General features: G+C 40.6%; 5 protein-coding genes across 5 annotated transcripts; 1 reads left to right on the top strand and 4 right to left on the bottom strand.

Annotated features, from left to right (window-relative positions):
• Positions 1–220: 220 nt before the first annotated feature.
• On the bottom strand, positions 221–1,638 carry ATC70_008588 (uncharacterized protein; the record flags this gene model as incomplete). The annotated part of the gene is made up of 3 exons (XM_064827835.1): positions 221–646; positions 722–1,128; positions 1,317–1,638. 3 exons carry the CDS (start codon positions 1,636–1,638, stop codon positions 221–223), a joined length of 1,155 nt encoding a protein of 384 aa, XP_064687119.1.
• Positions 1,639–6,949: 5,311 nt separating this feature from the next.
• ATC70_008587 (uncharacterized protein) lies at positions 6,950–12,327 on the bottom strand (the record flags this gene model as incomplete). Its single annotated transcript, XM_064827834.1, has 12 exons — positions 6,950–8,203; positions 8,255–8,338; positions 8,394–8,462; positions 8,521–8,607; positions 8,666–8,880; positions 8,939–10,584; positions 10,639–11,306; positions 11,360–11,426; positions 11,486–11,566; positions 11,620–11,840; positions 11,897–12,024; positions 12,099–12,327. 12 exons carry the CDS (start codon positions 12,325–12,327, stop codon positions 6,950–6,952), a joined length of 4,749 nt encoding a protein of 1,582 aa, XP_064687118.1.
• Positions 12,328–13,628: 1,301 nt separating this feature from the next.
• On the bottom strand, positions 13,629–14,519 carry ATC70_008586 (uncharacterized protein; the record flags this gene model as incomplete). The annotated part of the gene is made up of 1 exon (XM_064827833.1): positions 13,629–14,519. One exon carries the CDS (start codon positions 14,517–14,519, stop codon positions 13,629–13,631), a length of 891 nt encoding a protein of 296 aa, XP_064687117.1.
• Positions 14,520–15,819: 1,300 nt separating this feature from the next.
• On the bottom strand, positions 15,820–16,148 carry ATC70_008585 (uncharacterized protein; the record flags this gene model as incomplete). Its single annotated transcript, XM_064827832.1, has 2 exons — positions 15,820–16,010; positions 16,076–16,148. The coding sequence occupies 2 exons, from the start codon at positions 16,146–16,148 to the stop codon at positions 15,820–15,822; spliced, it is 264 nt and encodes an 87-aa protein (XP_064687116.1).
• A 1,189-nt stretch (positions 16,149–17,337) lies between these two features.
• ATC70_008584 (uncharacterized protein) lies at positions 17,338–19,815 on the top strand (the record flags this gene model as incomplete). The annotated part of the gene is made up of 1 exon (XM_064827831.1): positions 17,338–19,815. One exon carries the CDS (start codon positions 17,338–17,340, stop codon positions 19,813–19,815), a length of 2,478 nt encoding a protein of 825 aa, XP_064687115.1.
• Between the last annotated feature and the right edge of the window lie 23 nt (positions 19,816–19,838).

Below are 19,838 nucleotides of genomic sequence, written 5' to 3'. Positions count from 1 at the left end.
TAATTTTAAATTGCCATTTTCTCGTGCAATTTATAATACGTTTAGTAATTTTATGAATCTTACAGATAATAAAAGTCTCTCTGTTGCCTACAATATTATAGTTTAGCTATTAAAACCATTTTATTCTTGTGGAAAACTACACCTTCTCAAATGAGAACATCAATGTGCTCATGAGAACATCGATGTTCCCAAAAGAGCGCATCGATGTTCTGTGAGAACATCAGTTGGGCCGTGGTGCATGAGTAAAGCCAATGACATTACCAAAGATGTATGGCTTTGTCTTAATATCAGAAATCAACTCCTTGAGCTTCATGTCGAGAACTCGTGAACACAGATCCGGTCTGTCAGTTGGGCTCAAACCACCGTTGCGTAATTCATTGACAATTTCGGGCCAGTTTGGATTGCAGGTGAACGTTATGAAATAGCTTGGCCTACCCAATGCAGAAACCATTGCCATTGAATCCTGATATAACTGCTGCATTGATCTTGGTGTTCCAGTATCTGATGAAGGTAGAATAAGTTGCTTACCTATCTCCTCAGTGGAGATGGTGGTATCAGATACCGCTGCATCTGTAAGCCCTGAATACAGCTCTGTTCGTAAAGATCCCTGGTTATTTCGTAGATGTTCCAAACGTCGATGTTCAGTCTACACATACATGTCCACTAGATATTGATGGAAGAGCCGGCCGAAATAATGCAGCATTCCTGCGTTGGGTCTCACTTTCAATCGATGAGCATAAAGTTGCATTACGCTAATGTTTTGCTGGGCTCTTCTAACGGTGATAATAGACCTTGTAACTTCTTGTTCGGCATCATCGCCATTGATTTCAGCTTCAACTGCATTGGCAGCATTATCGTCATCAGTTTCGCTATTAACTGCATCACCTTCAACATCGTCTTTGAAGGAAGCATTCGTAGTAGTGCTGAGTGGCATATTGACATGCCATCCGTTCTCACCTCTCGGAAACATTAAAACATAATGCATTGAATCATAGGATCTACGGCATTCACTCATAATATGTTCCACAGTGCCATTTACACGAAATGTTGCCACATCTCTCCTTAGATGAGGGACATAGTTTGGATCGTCTGTAGAGGCTGGGTCTATAACAATGGCCGCCACTTCATCTATAGTACGGCAGAATAAGTTCTTCCTAATGTCGCTGTTGCTCGGCCATTGATTATGATGTGAAAACTGTCTTCATTATGAGCAAAACGTTGTCTTGTCATCTCAAAAGTCTGCGCAAAGGGACATTCTCTCATCATCATTTCTTGGAGACGCTCAAGCAGAGGTTCATGAAACTGCGAAAATATACCTCTGCGCATGCTAGCTTGGTATTGAGGGTCCGTAAAATATATTTGAGCATACTGTGGGGCAAATCCTGGCATAGGAGAGATAGGATCAATTCTATGGTATGTTGAGCCTTGAACTCGAAATGTGTAAGTGCCACTGTTGAATCCACTGTAGCCCTCATCTTGCTGTGCACCAAGTGATGTAAAGGCAAAGCTGTTATTGTAGGCTCTAATGCTATTTCTGAAATGCTGACTTTCTTGGTCTGAATCAGTAAGTAGAGATCGTAGTGGTTGGGGAGGATTTTGCAGGGCTTCCAATTGAACCTTTCCCTGTCTACAACACATCGAAAATTTGTTTTTTAAAAGCTCTTCAGTATACAACAATGCGTTACAGTCTGGACATTGACGATTCATGGGCTGCATAACATGTCTGCAGTAAGTAGGGGAATTTGGATCATAATCAACATTTCACTCAAGGAGATGGTCAGTTTCTTTAAACTGGGTGTCATTAGTAATATAAACTTTGCAACAAAATAAAAATTAATTCCATGTTCTTTAGTCATTCAAACAGTATGTTACCTAGATTTCTATTACGACGTGGTCTTCTCAATGGTCGCGTATGTTCGTTTTGTTGTCTCGATCGCAGCCGTTGACTAAATCTCTGAGGCTCTGGGTCGTCGTTCAAACAAAACGTTGCTGGCAGCATTGAGCAGAGGAAAGATGGTGGTTTTTGTTGATTGATTGTAAAATCATTATTCTCATATGAGCCAGGCCTGATAGATGCCTTGAAACTCAGGTTCCATATTAGGGTTGTAAAGTGCAAAAGGACTGAACATTTATTATGTTATGATATATATATATATTTACTCTTGTCTTCAGTAAATATTTAGTTTTTGTGTCTGATCTTATTCAAATAAGTCTTTTCTTGTTTTTATAATATCGAACATTCTTTATAAGCTACAAATAGTAATTCTTTTATTATTTGTGCTTAGCAATATCAATCTAGTAGTAGCATGTATCCAATAGGTGCAGCCTACTTAGTGCATATCGATAGTACATATCTAAGTGTATATCACTGAGCGTACATCTTTAGCATGTATCTTGATATATGGCATATCTATAGCATATCCTATGAATGTCTATAGCGCGTCTCATATATAGTACAAGTCTGTAGTACATAAAGTATCTGTAGCTGGTATCACGGATATAAGCATAAGCCTTATAGCGTGGATCATGAGGTGCACATCTGAAGCAACAAGCTCATATTGCATTAATCTTGTTGCATATCCAGATACAGTAAACATTCGTAGTCAATACCAGAATACAAGTATAAGTCTATAGCGCCTTCCATGTTCATGGTGTCATCTATAGCCTATATCTTATATAGTATGAATCTTATAGTACTAGCGTAATATCTGAAGTTCATATCTTCTTATAGCATAAATCCGTATTGTACATCTAATCCAGTTCGCACATAGTTATATCTAAATCTGGTAGCTGGATGAACTGTCAGAGTGCAGATCATAATGGATGTATTCCACACTTATTTCTCTGAACAAATCACTACGGCCCAACTGATGTTCCCGAAAGGCGAAAAGTGCTCTCATATGGGAACATCGGCGTTCCTAAAGATCTATTATAAGTCGGCCGATGTTCTTATGAGAACATCCGAAATGTTCCCATGTGAGCACATCCATATTCTTATATGAGCACATCGATTTTCAGAAATTTGAAAAAAAGAATGCTCCTATCGGGGTCGAACCCACAGCCTATCGGTTGTGGATCTGACGTTCTTCCCACTAAACTACTCGAATATCTTATTGAAATATATTCTTTCACTCTAATAAGTAGTTAATAGGTAATTTTAAATTGCCATTTTCTCGTGCAATTTATAATACGTTTAGTTATTTTATGAATCTTACAGATAATAAAAGTCTCTCTGTTGCCTTCAATATTATAGTTTAGCTATTAAAACCATTTTATTCATATGGAAAATTACACCTTCACAAATGAGAACATCAATGTTCCCAAAAGAGCACATCCATGTTCTGTGAGAACATCAGTTGGGTCGTAGTGATAAATCTGCTTGGGCTATTTATCTATATATTTACTCTATTTCATTCTTATTATTTACACTACAATAAACCGCTTTGTAACATTACTTCAGTTCCGAAAGTAAAGTTTCCTAAATTCACACATTTTGCCTTTACATAGAGCGTCTAAAAATCCCTTTTTTTTATATTTTCGTTCTCAATAAGGCAAATTTATCGCACATTTTTTCCATGGATCGATTCATCTCGTCGTGCGCTATCGTACTGTCTATTTACAACATTATTCTATTCGTAAAAACTGATTGTTATTGAATCAAAACAAGACTTCTGGGATGCCATTTTTGCATCAGTCGTGTTTAAGGACAGGCTATTTTCGAAGTCCGACTAAATCGACCTAGTAGAGTACTTGTCTTTGAGGGTGTTTTGTGCCGCGACTTACTTATAAAAATGGGGTTTTTTTAAAATGGAAACTTTTCTTGAGATGTCAAAGTATTTTTATACAAAAGTCTGGACTAAAAAATGTAGGACTGGGATTATTTGTAAGCGTTCGAAAAATAAGCAATTTTCCCCGCTTGTTTGTTCAAGCACCTGGTAATTTTGCTTATTTGGTTACTGATAGCATTTGCATTGCTATTGAGTTTGATAATTCTTCCGATTTATGCCTACAGTATGGGCAGTAAACAGTTGATGGATCAATCTAACCTTTGAAAGCACAATGAGTTTGCTGGTATAAATCAGTTCACAAAAAACAATTATGAAACCAAACACCTCGAAAGTCCGAAGAGTAAATACAATCAGTGTACAAGCGCATCGTTTACCAAAACTGTATGCGTTCTTGTTGTATTTGCAATATCAGTGCCATCTTTGTATCACTCCTGCTGCAACAAAATATCCCATCTGTCATGAACCAAGCTTCGATCTGGTACCTGTATCTAGAATCATGCAGCCCAAGTGTTATTGAAGTGAACTAGACTAGATTCCCATCATAAACAAAACCCAAAATAAATGTCATCTCAATCAAACCATGCTACCATCAGCAGATAGGCATGCATAATAATAGTATTAGCATGATGATAGCGAGGGTTAAATGCTCTAAAATAAGAGATGACAGATACTAAAGTAAATGTCAAGGGTATTGTAATGTGTTGTAACATAAATATACCTAAAAAGGATACAGGCTCAACAATAAAGAGCTATTCTTTACGCATGATTCAAAAACCATATATTGAAATACCGTTCTTGATCCATCAGATCAACAACTAAATGACCCAACAAAAATATATAAAGTAATGGAATCACTGGCAACTACTAAACTGCTGCCAGATAAGAAATATAAACCAAATAATATAAATAGAGACGTAGAATATACATTTTATTGCACATTATCCTAATTTCAAATAAAGAAGGATTTTAACAGTATTCTACCTGCTTTTTTAACCCCTTTTTACTGCAGTTATGTCTACGTTATGACATATGTCCGCATCTCCTGTCAAGTATAAATACCATGTCCCTTCTCCCCTCCATACTTTCCAGTTGTAGATTATCTTGTATATTTTATTCTCACGTACTTCAAGATAATCGTTTTGTTAAATAAATCCTCTGTTGAAATCAAGTTCTTGACACCATCCCTGAATTTTTCTCCGTTAAATACAGCCATCTTAAACATGCCAGTTTATCGCAAGTTGAAAAATCAAACTTTGTCATAGAAAGTTTGATAGATTAATAGTAATTATTAAAAAAGACCAGCGTATGTTTCTTTCAGTAGCTTCAACCTCGTACATGAATGTAGCTTCAATATCGTTTATTTTGTATATATGATATAAACATTGCTATTTTCATTATCAAATATCACAATTGTGTGCATCATTTTAGTTCTGTGCATCATCTGTATAAACTGCCTTTCGCATCGTCATGCTGCATGTGTCAGCAAAAGTGTTTTATGCAACATTTCGCTACGACCTTACGCTGTATTCTAAGCTTCATAGCTTTTTGTCGTGTCATTTAATGCTCGCGATTGAGAGCTTATGATATACGTTAAAGAGTGGGCCTTATTAGCCTTGATTTTCTGGTCGCCTTGAATTGTCAACCGACAGTTTTATACACTGTGTATATATTGCGGTGATGGAGGCCATATGTTTCTTCTTCAGGCCTACCATCCCTTCCATATTTATACATGTTGATAGCAGACCATCTCGAATTGCTGCCATGCTCATCAACGTTATCAGAATAATGGATATTTGTTTGTATAGAGCATATCGAAAATTCCAAACAGAAATCATATCAAAACGCTTTGGCGAATTGCAATGCCCAAAAACATAATGGCACAAAAAGCTGTGACAACATCCTTTTACTTTGATTAGCATTAAGTGGCACATAGAGGGCAGAAGGAATACATTCAGATATATATGATCAATACATTGTCCAGTGTTTGCGACATACAAATCCACAGCGATGTATTTGCTTTACCATGAGATTCGACCTGCTCGATATAGTGAGCGACAGAAGTGCTGTTCATTATCTCATTTTATTGACAACAGAAATGGCACATCTGCTTATTAAAAATAATGTTTGCAGTAGAAACCTCATCACTCAAAGAAAAAAAGCGGTGCCTACCTGCTGTTTCAATTTAAGCGCAACATTAGAGCAACAGACCGATGAAAATACCAGCTTCATGGTGCAGTGTCTATTTTGTAGATATTTTAACAAAACTGATCCGAACTGAGAAGTCAAAGTTCATATCCTGCAAATTCATTAATCATGCAATCATCTTCATAACCAACTTCTGGTTCCTAACTGCGTATTGAATACCTGTTGTTATCTCCTTTTAGCACCATCCGCTGTACTGTATATACAAACTGGATGAGAAGGTTAAACTCTCAACTCGTTTCATCTTCTATCTGTCAATATATCGGACAGAAGGGTCGCTTTGCCTCACTATAATTCATCCATGATAATGAGTGCAAAAGACATTGACCCTAATCCAATATATACAGTGCAGTACAGTCAGTTATCGTACCTTGAATAATAAATAAAACCATTTTACGATTTGGTGTGTATTCTCATAGAGACAGTCAATGTACAATGCACTAATATATAACATGCACCGGAAACAATAAAGCTTGAGATATTTTCACCGATCCATACAATGGCCATATCTACTGACAAGTTGGCGAATTCAGAAACATTTCATTCTAGACTGCATGGACAGATGGTCTTAAAGAGATAGAAAATGAATCAGGAAATAGCATATAGTAATTGCAGCTGTGCTTGAATAGAATCCGTTAGTAGCACTGACTTGAGACCATGCCATTGACCTATTATGACCACCTCAGTATGGATTTTATAAACACCGGCAACAGTAAATGCGAATAATGATAGTAACAATAAAGATTCAGATCACACAACAGCACACAAAAGTAGAGTAACATATGCACTGCAGTTATTCCTTGTTTGACCACATTTCAGCTGCTACAACTGGCACAGTGTCCGTTTAGTACAGATCGAATAGGCCTGCTAGGATTTGGACATAGCGTTAGAAAAGACACGAAAATAGGCGTTTCAATGGTACATTTTATTGAATAACAGATAGAAACATAAGCGGCTTGCTACCTTGTGCTCATCCGCCTAGCTCTTACTCTCAATGTATGGTCAAATATGGGTCGCTTGCTTGTTTTTCTCACACGCAAAGGTTTGGTAGCTGCGAGCAATGTCGTGGCAGTGGTGGGTGTTGTGGCATGTGCTGAGTTTTGGGATTGTGATGATAAGCTAGGTTTTGGCACGATAATGGCAGATAAGGGTCTAGCATGTCGTCTATGATGAATTGCAGTTGATTTAGTTTCCTCTGGAATAACGCTGTAAGATGCATGTGCTGTCATTGGGCTGTCCACAGCATCCTTGTCAAAAAATAATGGCTTGAATGAGGGTCCACTCATAGTTACCGAAGCACTCATGCGTCGTCTGCCACCATGCAAGTGATCAAATGTACTCGACATGGGATGTGGGCTATGACTAAAATCAAATATAGTAGGACTACCATTGTTGCCGCTGCCATCCAACAAGAGACTCGAGCTATTTTCGCCTTGGATATTACGAAGCATCTTGTTTGCCTTGAGATAAATGGAATCCGCATGATGAGGCTGTTGTGTAGAGAAAGATTGCTGCAGTGCAGTGCTGACACTGGTAGAGCGCTGTCTGTTTCTTTGTCGGTCACTTCTACGTCTAACCTTGACATCCAGTGTATCCTTTTTCAGCTTGTCCAACAAACTGTGTAAAATAGCCTTGTCATCCTCGGTATCGCCAGCTTTTCCTTTTAATGTACCCGCATTACTATTTGCTCGCTTTCGTCGCTCTTGTTCCCTCTTCTTTTGCTTGTCGATGCGGTCTTGTTTGAGTCGAACTTCTCTGGAATCGGCTGAACACTTTTCCCAAGAATCCGTAAACTCTTTGAATATACCGAAAAACTCGTCTGGCTGCATCTTTTTGGGATCTTCACCGTAGAATTTAACTGCCTGATCATAGGATTCATCCATCTTTTTCGACAACATGCAAATTCGCTTGAATTCAGTAGACGCCTCCTTGTAAAATGCGTGCATGGCCGAAGAAAACTTGTCCAGTTCAACGCCTTGATCTTGATCTTCTTTTATGGGGTAATGCTCATGTAGCTCGGTTTCCAGCTTGTTTAGATCAGACTCGACTGTTTGATATTCGACTGCCATTTCCGATCGAGACACTTTGGAAGCCAATCCACATTCGTCCAACTCTTCCAAAAAGGCCAAAACATTGGGAAAGTTCTTTTCAACAGCATCTACTAGAAAATGCAGCAACGTGGTTGATTTTGATGTGCCTTTGGTATCAATCAACTAGTGAGGTCGTTAGTGGAGTGTGCTATAAATAATGAACAAGTAATTTACCTTGTTGATACTGGCAATCTTGATGCCAAATGCACCACCACGGTATGTATTTCCATTCAAAAAGTTTCCAAGCAACAGCACCAACTATTTAAATAAAGATCAGCATCGCACTCTATGTATTCATTAGATAGAGACATACATGCAACAGTTCTTTGAAATTCTTTGCGTCCTTGAGGGCCAGCGATGCATTGTAGACTGATGTCATTTGCTATCATGATAGAGATGGTGAGTGTCAAAGATAAGAAACATGATTGCAATGGACATACCTTGTGCAGAACCGTGTATCTCTCCCAGAATGTCGATTTAATTAGCATACACTCCAATCGCTCTTTTAGTCGCTTGATCTTGAGCATCTATCCACATTACATGAGCTGCAATCCTTCTACCTCACATCAAATAAACATGGCTCACCTGAAGACAAAACTTTTCTGGAATACCCAACTTCTCTACTTCCTCCAAGGGTGAATCATTGTACGCTGATATCTTTTTCGCTTCTTCTTCGGAAGGTAAGTATTTGAGTAAATTCAGTATAATCTGCTCGTCTAAAAAGTAAGGATCCAGGCGAATAAAATAGTAGCGAATTTCATCAAACGGAATCTTTTTGGTGATACTCTTGATAAAGATATCTAATGCAGTGGTAATCAGTATACACAAACCAGCTGGCATCAAGCGATGGTTTCTTACTCATGTTGTATGCTTTTTTTGAATCTAAAATCTGTGTTTCCTGCTTTTGTTGTTTGGTCTTGATCTCCACAGCTGGTTTTTGAGCAAAAGTTAATTCGACATCATCAAAGACGCCTGCCTTGGCCAATTGGTATTCCATAATGGAGTCTGAGGATTCCAGTTGTTTGTGCAGTGACATTTCAATATCTCGCTCAAACTCATCCCAAATCGTTTGCTGGATATTCACGAAATTCATCTTTTCCCATTCTACAAATTTAAGCTTCTGCTTGGCTTGAAATGCGCTTGGTTTTCTGCCAGTTGCACCAAGAAACACAGGTGGTAGCGGTGGAGACGATGCTGGTGTATTGGTAGCATTACTATTCGGCGGTGCCGGCGGTGATTGCTTGTCGTGAGTGGCATTTTGTAGTTGCTGTGATAGCGTCGTGGTACCAGATGACACAGGCGCAACAAAAGATGAAGGTGGAGGTGGTGGTGGTGGTGGTGGAGGTGGTGGTGGTGGTGGCGGTGGTGGTGGTGGCGGCGGAGGAGGAGCCGAAGGAGGAGCACAGGCAGCAGCAGCAGGAGAGGGCTGATCTGTTGTGGCTGAATCTTCAACTAAAAGCGTTGTTGGCAATGGCGATGGGAATATAAACTCGTCCAGAGAATGAAAGCTGGGAGATCCTGCCAGCTCACCGTCCACCAACACAGTAAATGCAGGCGATGACAGCCGCTTTGGCTTCTCTTCTTCCGCAAGTACTTCCTCGTTCAATGACCTTTTCGATCTATGACTGCCCACAGTACTTGATGTCAATGAACGCACAATTTCCTTGTCGCTGGGCGTTTTGGTGGAGCCTTGTGAGCTGCTGAGAGATCGATTGGTTGCTGTTGAGCTCTTGCGACTCGTGCTGGTTAAACTGGGCGATTTTGTAACTGATCTTTTACTGGTCGACTGGTTGGAATCAACCGAGGTGCCTCTGGATTTGGTCTTGGTAACTGGATCCTGACTACTCTTGCGCACAAAATTACCAATCTTTGATTTGAATGACTGTCGCAATGTTTCCGAAAACCCAGTATTGCTGGATGGCTGTGTTTTGGTGTTATCTACGGCAGAAACTGCTGATTTGGGCGATGGTATTGATGGCGAGTGATCCACAACAGGGGCAGTCCAGGAACTTCGAAGTGGGTTCTCGCCTTTTTTTACCGTACTTTTCCGAGTCAGTGCATTGGGTTGCTTTGGTAATTTCTCGTTGATAGTTTGCTGCTGTTGCTGATTTCTGAAACTGCGTCTTTTGGGTGATGGGTTGCCGTATTCTGTGAGGTTACGCACAGAATCGTGTAGTTTGCGCATCTTTGTTTCGGTGTCTAGCAGCTCTGTCTTGTACTTTTCCTCTGCGCTTTTAAAAAATATCTTGAGCATGGCATTGCTTTGCTTTGCTAAACTGAGGTCCTTTTCAAGGTACTCGATCTTTGCTTCCAATGAGCCAATCACATCCTCTGAGCCATCTACATTAGTCTTTTTGCTGCTGCTGCTACTATCGTCTTCTATGGTTTGCGAGAATTTGGGTATAAGATTTTGTACATTAAATTCGGGATTTTCATGATAATAGTTTGTCTGATCCATGGCCACTTGCTGCACTAGTGTATCAATCAGTTGATATTGGTAGTAGCTATGCAACAGTTCAGTATTCAATGGTCACCATGCATCTCCATTTGTGCATTACCTTTTCTCTGGATTGTCTTGGATTTTCAGCAGAAAGCACAAAATATTGTGCAAATGCTGGAATGAGGGTGTGTCTTGAGTGGCTTCCAGCAGCAGCTGAAGTACACTGGTTGGATCCAGATCGTAATAGGACTCCATTTCCTCCTGAATCGTGTCTGCTTCAATGTCGTCTCGAAATTTTTGAATGGCCAGGTTGATGTGCTCGTGATTCAATACACCCATTTTGGAGAACACGTTGCTGATGCCAGCTTGCTCTAGCTCATATCCCACCAGTAACCTCTCTTTTCGATCCCCAACCAAATCTGGTCTGATAAGTGTGTTGATGAACAAGATACTGATAAACATGTACTGTGTGATCTGCGAATCGCCTGCTCCCACCATGCCTGTCATTTTCAAGTCATTACTGGCTCCAACGGCTGATCCCATTTTTCCTCTGCCATCCAATGTCTTTTCAAGTGCCTGCATCCAAGCATCAAATCGACTAAACTCGGGTCCATACTGTTTCAACAATTCCATGCCATGCAGAACCATCGATCGTCCGTTGGGTAAGAAACAGAACGCTGTCAATGATTCACAAGCCTGTGTTCTTGCTGGTATAAAGGGTGATATAAGTGATATACAGAAGTTGTCAATGATGCGGGCGTGCTTGAACGCTTCTTGCAAGCCAGACTTTAAGGCGTCATTAGTTTTTATCACAGTCCACATGCCTCATCCCAAACTACCTTTTTGTTCATCAGGGTATCCAAGCATTTGAGTATCTCTAGTTCAATTTTGTGGTCATTTTGAGTTCTACAACGGCCAAGATTAGCTTTGGTTGTGCCTATTAGTGTGTTGTGCTAGTAACATACCTATCCTGCTTTTTGTGAATGGCACCAAGTTCCTTGGCTATGATTTGCATGCCACCCTCCTCAATAAAACACTCGAGCCAGCTGTGCTTAGGAATTTAGCAAACCTAAACTCTAGGTGCTGTCATGAGTATTACCTGTCTGATGTTCTAATGTAATACGATGCTTCTAAAATCAATTCGTAGCTGATGCCAGTTTCTCGCTGCTGTTGCTTGGAAAGCATTCTAATGTACTTGGATGGCGCTGATTTTCTTGTTGCTGTGGGCCTGGCTTTCCGGGCCACTGCAACTCGAGGCGTGAGGGGTGATTGCTCATCAGACAAACTGGCAAACTGTTCTGCACTCAGATCCAACTGTCTCTAGCAACACATACATGTCAGTGATTATCCCACCACACTCGCAAGGTGTTACCTACTGCTACTTGACTAAACAAATCTTCCTTTTCCTCCTCATCTTCATCCTCCTCGTCATCATCTGTATTGGAATGAGAGAAATCCGTATTGATCCATAGCTTATCTGGTCTTGAATTGATAAATGATTCCACTAATGAAAATGTTCATTGTATTAGCTGTGGTTGTCGCATGCAAATCCAAAAACAAATCGAATAGCAGCTGTACCTGAAACATTGTGAGGCTGAGGGGTATAGTTAGGAAACACATCCAGCCTATTCAGCGATGCCAGCGTCCTTTCCTTCTTAGCATTGATATTGTTGCTGTTACTCGCACTGGTATTGTTGCTGGTCGAGATACTTGACACTGAAGATATGGACGTTCTTCTGGTGTAGGGCCGTCTGCTGTTGGTTTTTCGGCTGTTGCGCTTATTTCCAATGTTGGATATAAAGTCCATGGTTGTTCAATAAAAAGCTCACACTCCCAAGTGTGGCATATATTGTATGGAAAAGAGGAAAGAAAGGTAAAAAACGACTACGAAAAAAAAGGAGAACAATAAAAATGGGAAACAGGGAAGATGAGATGTTACACATACTCTCCGTCACCTCGCGATCTGTTCACATTTTTGTGACATGAGGTTCAGGTAGCACACAAGGCATCTGTTGTAGAGTGATGCTTGCTCAATCTTCACATTTGACATAAAAGCGCCTGCTCCAAGAGCCGTGTATTTGGTGATTATGGGACCCAGTTAGCGCCAAATGATAGCCAATGCTTCACTGGCCCTCTCGCAAGAGTGCAAATGACGCTTCAAATCTCCAGGTAATCTGCATTCTATCATATAAAGAAACCTGTAAAGGCCAAATGATCGACAACAATAAACAATTAAGGCAGAAGGTTATAATAGATACAAGTGCTCCGGTTAATTTTGGTGAAATACTGTCATTTCCATAGTATATCGTAGAAATATAAACTTTCTAGCTTTCCCCCGTCTCCTGAGAAGCTTCTGTAACTGTGAATCTTACAATTTTAGAGTGTTCTACGCCTGTACCAATCAAAGAAACTCATCTACGGAAGACAAGATTTTAGCAGTTCCCTCTTTATACTCCATATATGCAGAGCACAGTAAAATCCAAGGGTATTTGAGCAGCGTTTTTTCGCGGCAGAAGCCGTTTTAGACCTTCAGAATAGCGCCAAACAATTGCTTTCGTCTAGCAGTTACTTTCTGATGTCTTTGCTCAGCTTTTTGGGAACCAAAAAAACATAGCCAAAATTCGACCAAAAAGCATGAGGTACCCCTCATGATTTTCATCGGAAATCAAACGATCGTGAAAATGAACACTTTTACTAAGGTATATATTAAGTCAAAATGATTGTATGGATTGAAAGCAACCCTTAAAACCTTTATTTGAGAAACCTTCATAGCAAAATCTCAACATTTTGGCCAAGATAGCAATTTCATATTTTGAAATATAGCTCAATAAATTTATTTGAATTATTTCTTATAGTTAGCACCATTGTATGCGCCTTGAAAATCACTCCAAGAAAGCTTAAGGGGGTGTGGGATGATGACCACAATTCACATGGTTGAATTCGGCAAAGAAGTTCTTTTTTTTTTTAAATTGTGTTTATTGATTGAGCCGCGTACACTAAGAGTAATAGGTCAGAGTGAAGAGGCGGGTGCAATTGAGAAATGAAAAAAATATAAATATAAATGGAAACTAAACTAAACTAACAAAAGGAACTATCTAACTATCTAAATTACAAGAGGGAATGGATTTGATCTTCATCCACTGTCTGTCGGACAGTGGAGTGGATATGTACCAGAATCGCCTCAGGGACAAAGATAGTGCCGTCAAAAACAAAGCGCATATGGGCTAGCCATATTTGAGACAGGGTGATGAGTAGGATTCTGTATGGATGGATGCCTTTGACTTGGGAGTACCAGATATCTGAAAAGTCCAGGGACAGAAGAGCCTCTTTGATGTCAGTGATGGACGTGGTGGGCCATAGGAACTCAAAAATGACGCCTTGCCATACCTTTTCTTTGGATGGACAGTCAAAGAGCAGGTGGCTGGCAGTTTCATTGGGAGACAAGCAGACAGGACAATTGTGGGACTCGAAAAATGCAGGCATCATGTAGTGTAATCTGCTTCTAGAAGGGATACAGCCTGCGATGAATCGGTATATCACATTACGTTGAATGTAGGTAAGAGACAGGGACCAAAAGAATTTCCAATTAGCAGCAGAGACATTTTGCAAGACCAAGGGCTGTTCCACCGACGACAGTACAGACAGACGAAATGTTTTGGCGGAAGCCTGAGCGTTTCTAAGAGATTGGCCATCGTGCAGACAAAATTGATCCACCAGCGGCGCAAAAGAGACTCCAGGATCTACTACAGGGGCTGGATTACACACTGGGAGGAAGTAGGGCTGGAATTTAAGAGTGCCAGATGCGAGGCCTCTGAACACTGTTGAAGGAGCTCTCTTCCACCTGAGGAGGGAAGGGTCACGAGTGTCTCTCCAATGTACAAAGTTAAGCCGGGCATCGTACTGAAATACATCAGAAACCATCATCTCTTTGACTTTAAGAGGAACAACCAGTGAGGAGGATGGAGGAACATAGAAAGCCGCCTGTAATGGAAGAGCCATGGCAGTTGCAGAATTGATCGGTGCCGCATCAAGCAAAGAAGTTCAATCAAGTCGATTTTAACCAGAATTTGGCCAATCTAAAGCAGGACCTGAGCGGAACGTAAACCAACGTTAGTAGCAGCAGAGGCTGGTGATTGGCGGTAATATCAATGCCACATGGATCAAGGCAGTAGATGCTTTTAGGAGCTCATTGGAATGGGATTGCAAATTGCAACTTTTTCTTAACTTTTTATTTGACTCCAAATGTTTAGTTTTATATTTGATTGTGCCAATTAGCCTGGGTTTCCATTGTAATATTGGTAAGCTTAATTTCACTTTTAAGGCTGTGCAAGTGTCTACACACTACAGTATGAAGCTCTTATATTGGGTGTTGGTGAAGTCGCCTTTATTAGTACATCTGCTGCCAATAGCTCCTGTGGTTGCTGACAACTATTTAAATGAGAAGATTGCACTGTGTCCTAATACATGGTGCTCGCACTGTTTTTATTAGGGCATGAATCTTGTGAATATGGATCATTGGCACCAGCTCTTACAAAGCCTTGTTACACTTTTCAATCAAACATCGTTTGATTTGAGCTAGTAGCAAAATAACAAATCTGATGTAAGAATGGAACGTAAGAGACGTAAACTTGCATGTTTGTTGATAGCTTAAACTAAGTAATAATTTGATTTACATTTACCAGGCCAAGCGTGGCTCATGCCTATAAATTATTGGTCTTCAATGGATAGGCGAGATGGCCAGCGGATAGCGCATGAGTAAAGCAATGCCTGGACCTTTAATCTTAAAGCTGTGCAGGTAAATTTGACGACTTATCAGCCTCGGTGGAGAGCCAAGGATAATTAAATGTTAACAGCATTTGGCCTGACTAGTGCAGCTCTACATAGTCATACAAACCACACACTTTTCATATCTGCTCAGTTTAATTGATAGGTTGCACCACTCTGTTACTAACCACATTTCTCTCATTGCATTGTACCTCAACATTGGCCTATGATAACTACAAGACAATGAACTCGTAATGATTCATAGGATCTGTACCGTGATGGCAAAGAAAAAAAGATAAACTTGGATTGCTCCACTTTTGCTAATCTCGCCGCTATTACATATATCAAGACGGACTCTATACATTAGCAATATACCACTGATTGATGAGCATGGCAGTAAATGTATCATTGGAAAACTGAAACGATCTCTTTATTTAGTTTCTTTTTAATCAAGATTCAAATGATTTATAAAAGCATGGGTGCTTGCTTCTGTACAGAGAGAGAGAGAGATTAAAAGATATTAAGTGTATAGGAATTAAGCCAAGAAAGAGGAAGCAAGGAAAGCACATCCGAGAACGGCAACTTGCATGAAAACGGTTCCAGTCAGACCAGAGCTCAAAGAGAAGGCAGCACTGTGGTTGGTGTTGGAGGGAGCAGCAGGAGATGTGTTGGTGGCACTAGCAGCTACGGATGAAGCCTTGTTTTGAAGAGATTCAATAGGGTTGGCTATCAAGAAAAACATCTCGTTAATATTGCCTTCTCCAGCACATCTTAATATGGCATCCATTTACCTGAGGATTGAGCTTGAACGACAGCAATGATGCATACAACAGCCAACAAAGTGAGGAAAGTCTTGGTGTTCATTTTGGATGATGAGAATATATGGTTTTTGTAAAGAGTAAAAAAAAAAGAAGAGGGCTTTATGCAACAGAACACCTTTTTATAACCGTTTTTGCTTTGTCATTGATATCGTATTTGGGTTGTTTATTATACCATCAAGATGATATCATGTCAAGACCATTACGAAACAGACATTCGGAGTTGGTTAAGGCTGTTTGTGTGTCGATGGACAAGGTATAAATAATGCTGTCATCGAGACATGATGAAGCGTTTTATACTAAACCTGGTTGGTCTTGCGAGGTAATCGTAGCATACATTTTCCTTTTTGGTGGGTCACTGTAGCACACGTATCACTGTCGGTTGCGTGTATTTTCTCATTGAGCCAAATAAAGAAGGCCAATGTATCCACATCCATTGCGCGCCTAAAAGGCACACACGAGACTTCAAGGAGGTACAGTTGGGTAAGCGCTGCTAACGTTAGCAGCTGCGTCTACTTACAGTGACATGTTATATTATATCAAAACAAAGTTGCTTCCAATCAACTTTAAAATTTTTAAAACCCTGTCAAATATAGAGTTTTGGATGCATGAATCCGAGCTCTGGTATTTGTCAACATTGCCATGAACAGACTGCACCTTCTAATAATGAATTCATAGGGCCGTTTTCCATCAAAGAACATATGCATTTTGTAATGCTTCATTTCAGATGAAGAATAGCATGAGTTTGCTTGTGGTGATTGACGACAAGTAGTAAGCGCTTGTCTAGCTGGATATCATTCAATTCAGGCACATACTCTAATAGGTCAGACCACTGGCTAAACTTTTATATTCAACAATACATGTATAAGCGCTCTCGTCAAGCACCATCTCTCCAACGCCCTGCTTTTCTTGTCGTTCTTCTTTTTGTTTGTCTCCTGATGCTCTTCTCGCCCCTTAAACTTTTACATGTAGTCAAATGTTATCGATACCTGATTTCACTGTTTACTACTGCCATCGCTATATCATAAAATAGCCATCATCTCATTCACAGACAACTCCTTTTCTTATCCCCTTTTCCACTCTTTCAAATAAAAATGACATCTCCTAAAATACTCTTTCTCTCTCTTTTTTTTTTTAATACTCTTCATTGACTAGCTCTCGCAATTAATAGGTAAAACGTTGCTTGGGCCTAGTAATCATTAACTTTACTGACAAACTCAATGATGTAGCATAAAATGGCAGGCTTTCCTTCTTGGGCTATTGCGCTGGTGTTGATTACCGTCATCACAATGGCATCTTCGGCCGTGTATGTAATCTTTAAAAAGCGAGTTGGCAAAAAGAGAACAACAGTAGGCACTCAGGAGGGATCCATTTTAGAAAAGAACATTGGCTCCTATCAATCTTCGTCTGCTTACCCTGTAAAACCATTGGTGCAGCAGTTCAACCACGATGCTTCAACCAGCACGTTTAAAAACAACTCGAATGCCACTATACCACTGCCATCAGCACTATCCCCGCCTTACACCTACACATCCCATCTTGACGAAAAGGGCAGCTTACCACCCCCCGTATCATCTGTGCCTGTAAAAGACGATAATGCTTCTTCAGTCTGGACTGATGGAATTAAAATTAATTTACCTATGCCTCCTCCCAGCTCATCCTTCTTTGCCGACAAAATGGAACTGGACTCGATAGAAGCAAACGACATTTACAATGCGTATCTGACACAGCAACAGGAATATGTCTCTATTGATTTGGACGATCCAAAGCCATTCCTATCCTCTGCAGCTGCAACCCTTCAGCAAAAAACTGCCACTATACGCAGCACACTGCGTCAATCAATGCGCAGAAAATCAACATCCAATAAATCGGGTAGCATTGCCCCCTTAAATCAGCTCTTCGACACCATGAGCAACAATACCAGTGCCAGCAGCATTCGATCGCCTACCAAGAGCTCTGCTGAGAGTACTCGCATGAGCAGACAGTCATCCTCTACGTCGTCTCGCTTTCCTCGATCTCTCACTGGACATTCAACGCCTTCATTGCCAACTAGCGGGCTGCCTCCACCATCGCCTAGACCAGATTCTCCTTTAGAATACTTTAATCGCAATAGCAGTAAGAAATCGTCGGTGCGTCATGAACCACCTGAAGATGCGGAGACTCATAGTAATAAGATTATGATTGATACCATTCCACCTGAATCTTACTTTAGTCTGCCAATGTCACCATCAACGCCATCTCCACTGGGATTGAGAGCCGCAAAAGCATCTACGACACCAGTACAATCTCTTCCAAAGACGTCAGCAGCAATGGATACAGACTACTCTATGGTCCATGAAATTAATACATACGATATAGACCAGGAAGACGAAGATAGTCATCACTCCAATCAAGAAGAAGAGGAGCCAGAGGAAGAAGAGGAACCAACTACTACCAACACAGGCACTCCATTGGAAGCAGCATCTGCGGCTCGGAAAGTCATTCGATCAGCATCTCGTAAATCTCGCACTCGATCCATGATTATCACGGATGAGGCAGCTCAAGTCATGTTCTCCAGTTTTGCGAATGATCAGATACCCTCCACACCTACATCAAGCTCTGTTTCAAAGTATGCTACACTAAGAGGCGCCAACAAGAAGAATCCATACGATATTGCCCTGGACATCAAGAGCTGGACATCGATCCAGAGCAAGACTACCGAAACAAGTCCTGATTCACCAAACCCAAAACGAACTCTAATGAGCTCCAACATATCTGGCTCAGCAACAGTGTCTGGCAAAAGAGCAATAAAATTACAGCAATCCAGCATCAGTCATCAGGGTGGTAGCAGTGATAATTTACTTGCAGGTCGAAAGGATACTACCACACCAAGCGACAAATCTAGAACCACTTCATTTGCAGCAAGCCCTAAATCTCTGAAAAGTCTATTCAGCCGCCCCTCTCAAGATAGTATAGTTCAAAAGGATCAACAGGTATATGAAAACAGCGATTCTATCGTAATACCCTCATCAGCTCGCACTTCGCTGAGTATTGTCATCACTGACATTCATCATTTGGAGAGCAGCACACAGCAAGAGTCTGCCCCTGGCTCTCCTATCACCATGGAACCAACCTCCCCCTATTCATCGAACAATAATACGCTTAGAAAAATGGGCAACAACGTGGATACAATCATAAGAATGCTACAATCATCTTGGAGCGGAAATAATCTAAAGGAAAGTGGATCTAATCACAGTCTATCATCCTCTTCAGCTGGAGATCGAACGAGTTCTTACATGGGCAGTGTTGGATCCAGTTACAAACCTGTGGCTTCTCCTTTAGGCAGTGTCAACCCAAGACTTCAAAATCAGCATCTTGTGTCCCTGTCTCTCAAAGCGAGCACCAGTCAAGCAGCACGTAGTCGGCCTTCCATGCCCATTGGATTCATGAATGAGGATGGTTCCTTAGAAGGAGGAGGAGAACCAGCACCTACAGCATCGTTCTCATCATCTACTGTGCGTACCATGATCCCTGCAGAGGAGGTAGAAGGAGATCAGTCTAGATTGAAGATGCAAGAAAAGAAATCAACCGTGTCTGGCCTACTTGGATCACGACAACAAAATAAGTTGCATCAACCATCGAGATTGGGCAATAACAGAAAACAAGTACAGCAAACTGGCAAAACACCGGCTCAAAAAGAGCGCGAAAAGTATCTTAAATCATTAAAGGCCTAAATTATTAAATAAACTATTTATTT

This window comes from Mucor velutinosus (genome assembly GCF_035048745.1).
Source record: "Mucor velutinosus strain NIH1002 chromosome Unknown tig00001561, whole genome shotgun sequence".
In the NCBI taxonomy this organism is placed as follows: domain Eukaryota; kingdom Fungi; phylum Mucoromycota; class Mucoromycetes; order Mucorales; family Mucoraceae; genus Mucor; species Mucor velutinosus.
The sequence above is the reverse complement of the archived record's forward strand: the minus strand, read 5'-3'. Positions and strand labels throughout refer to the sequence as shown.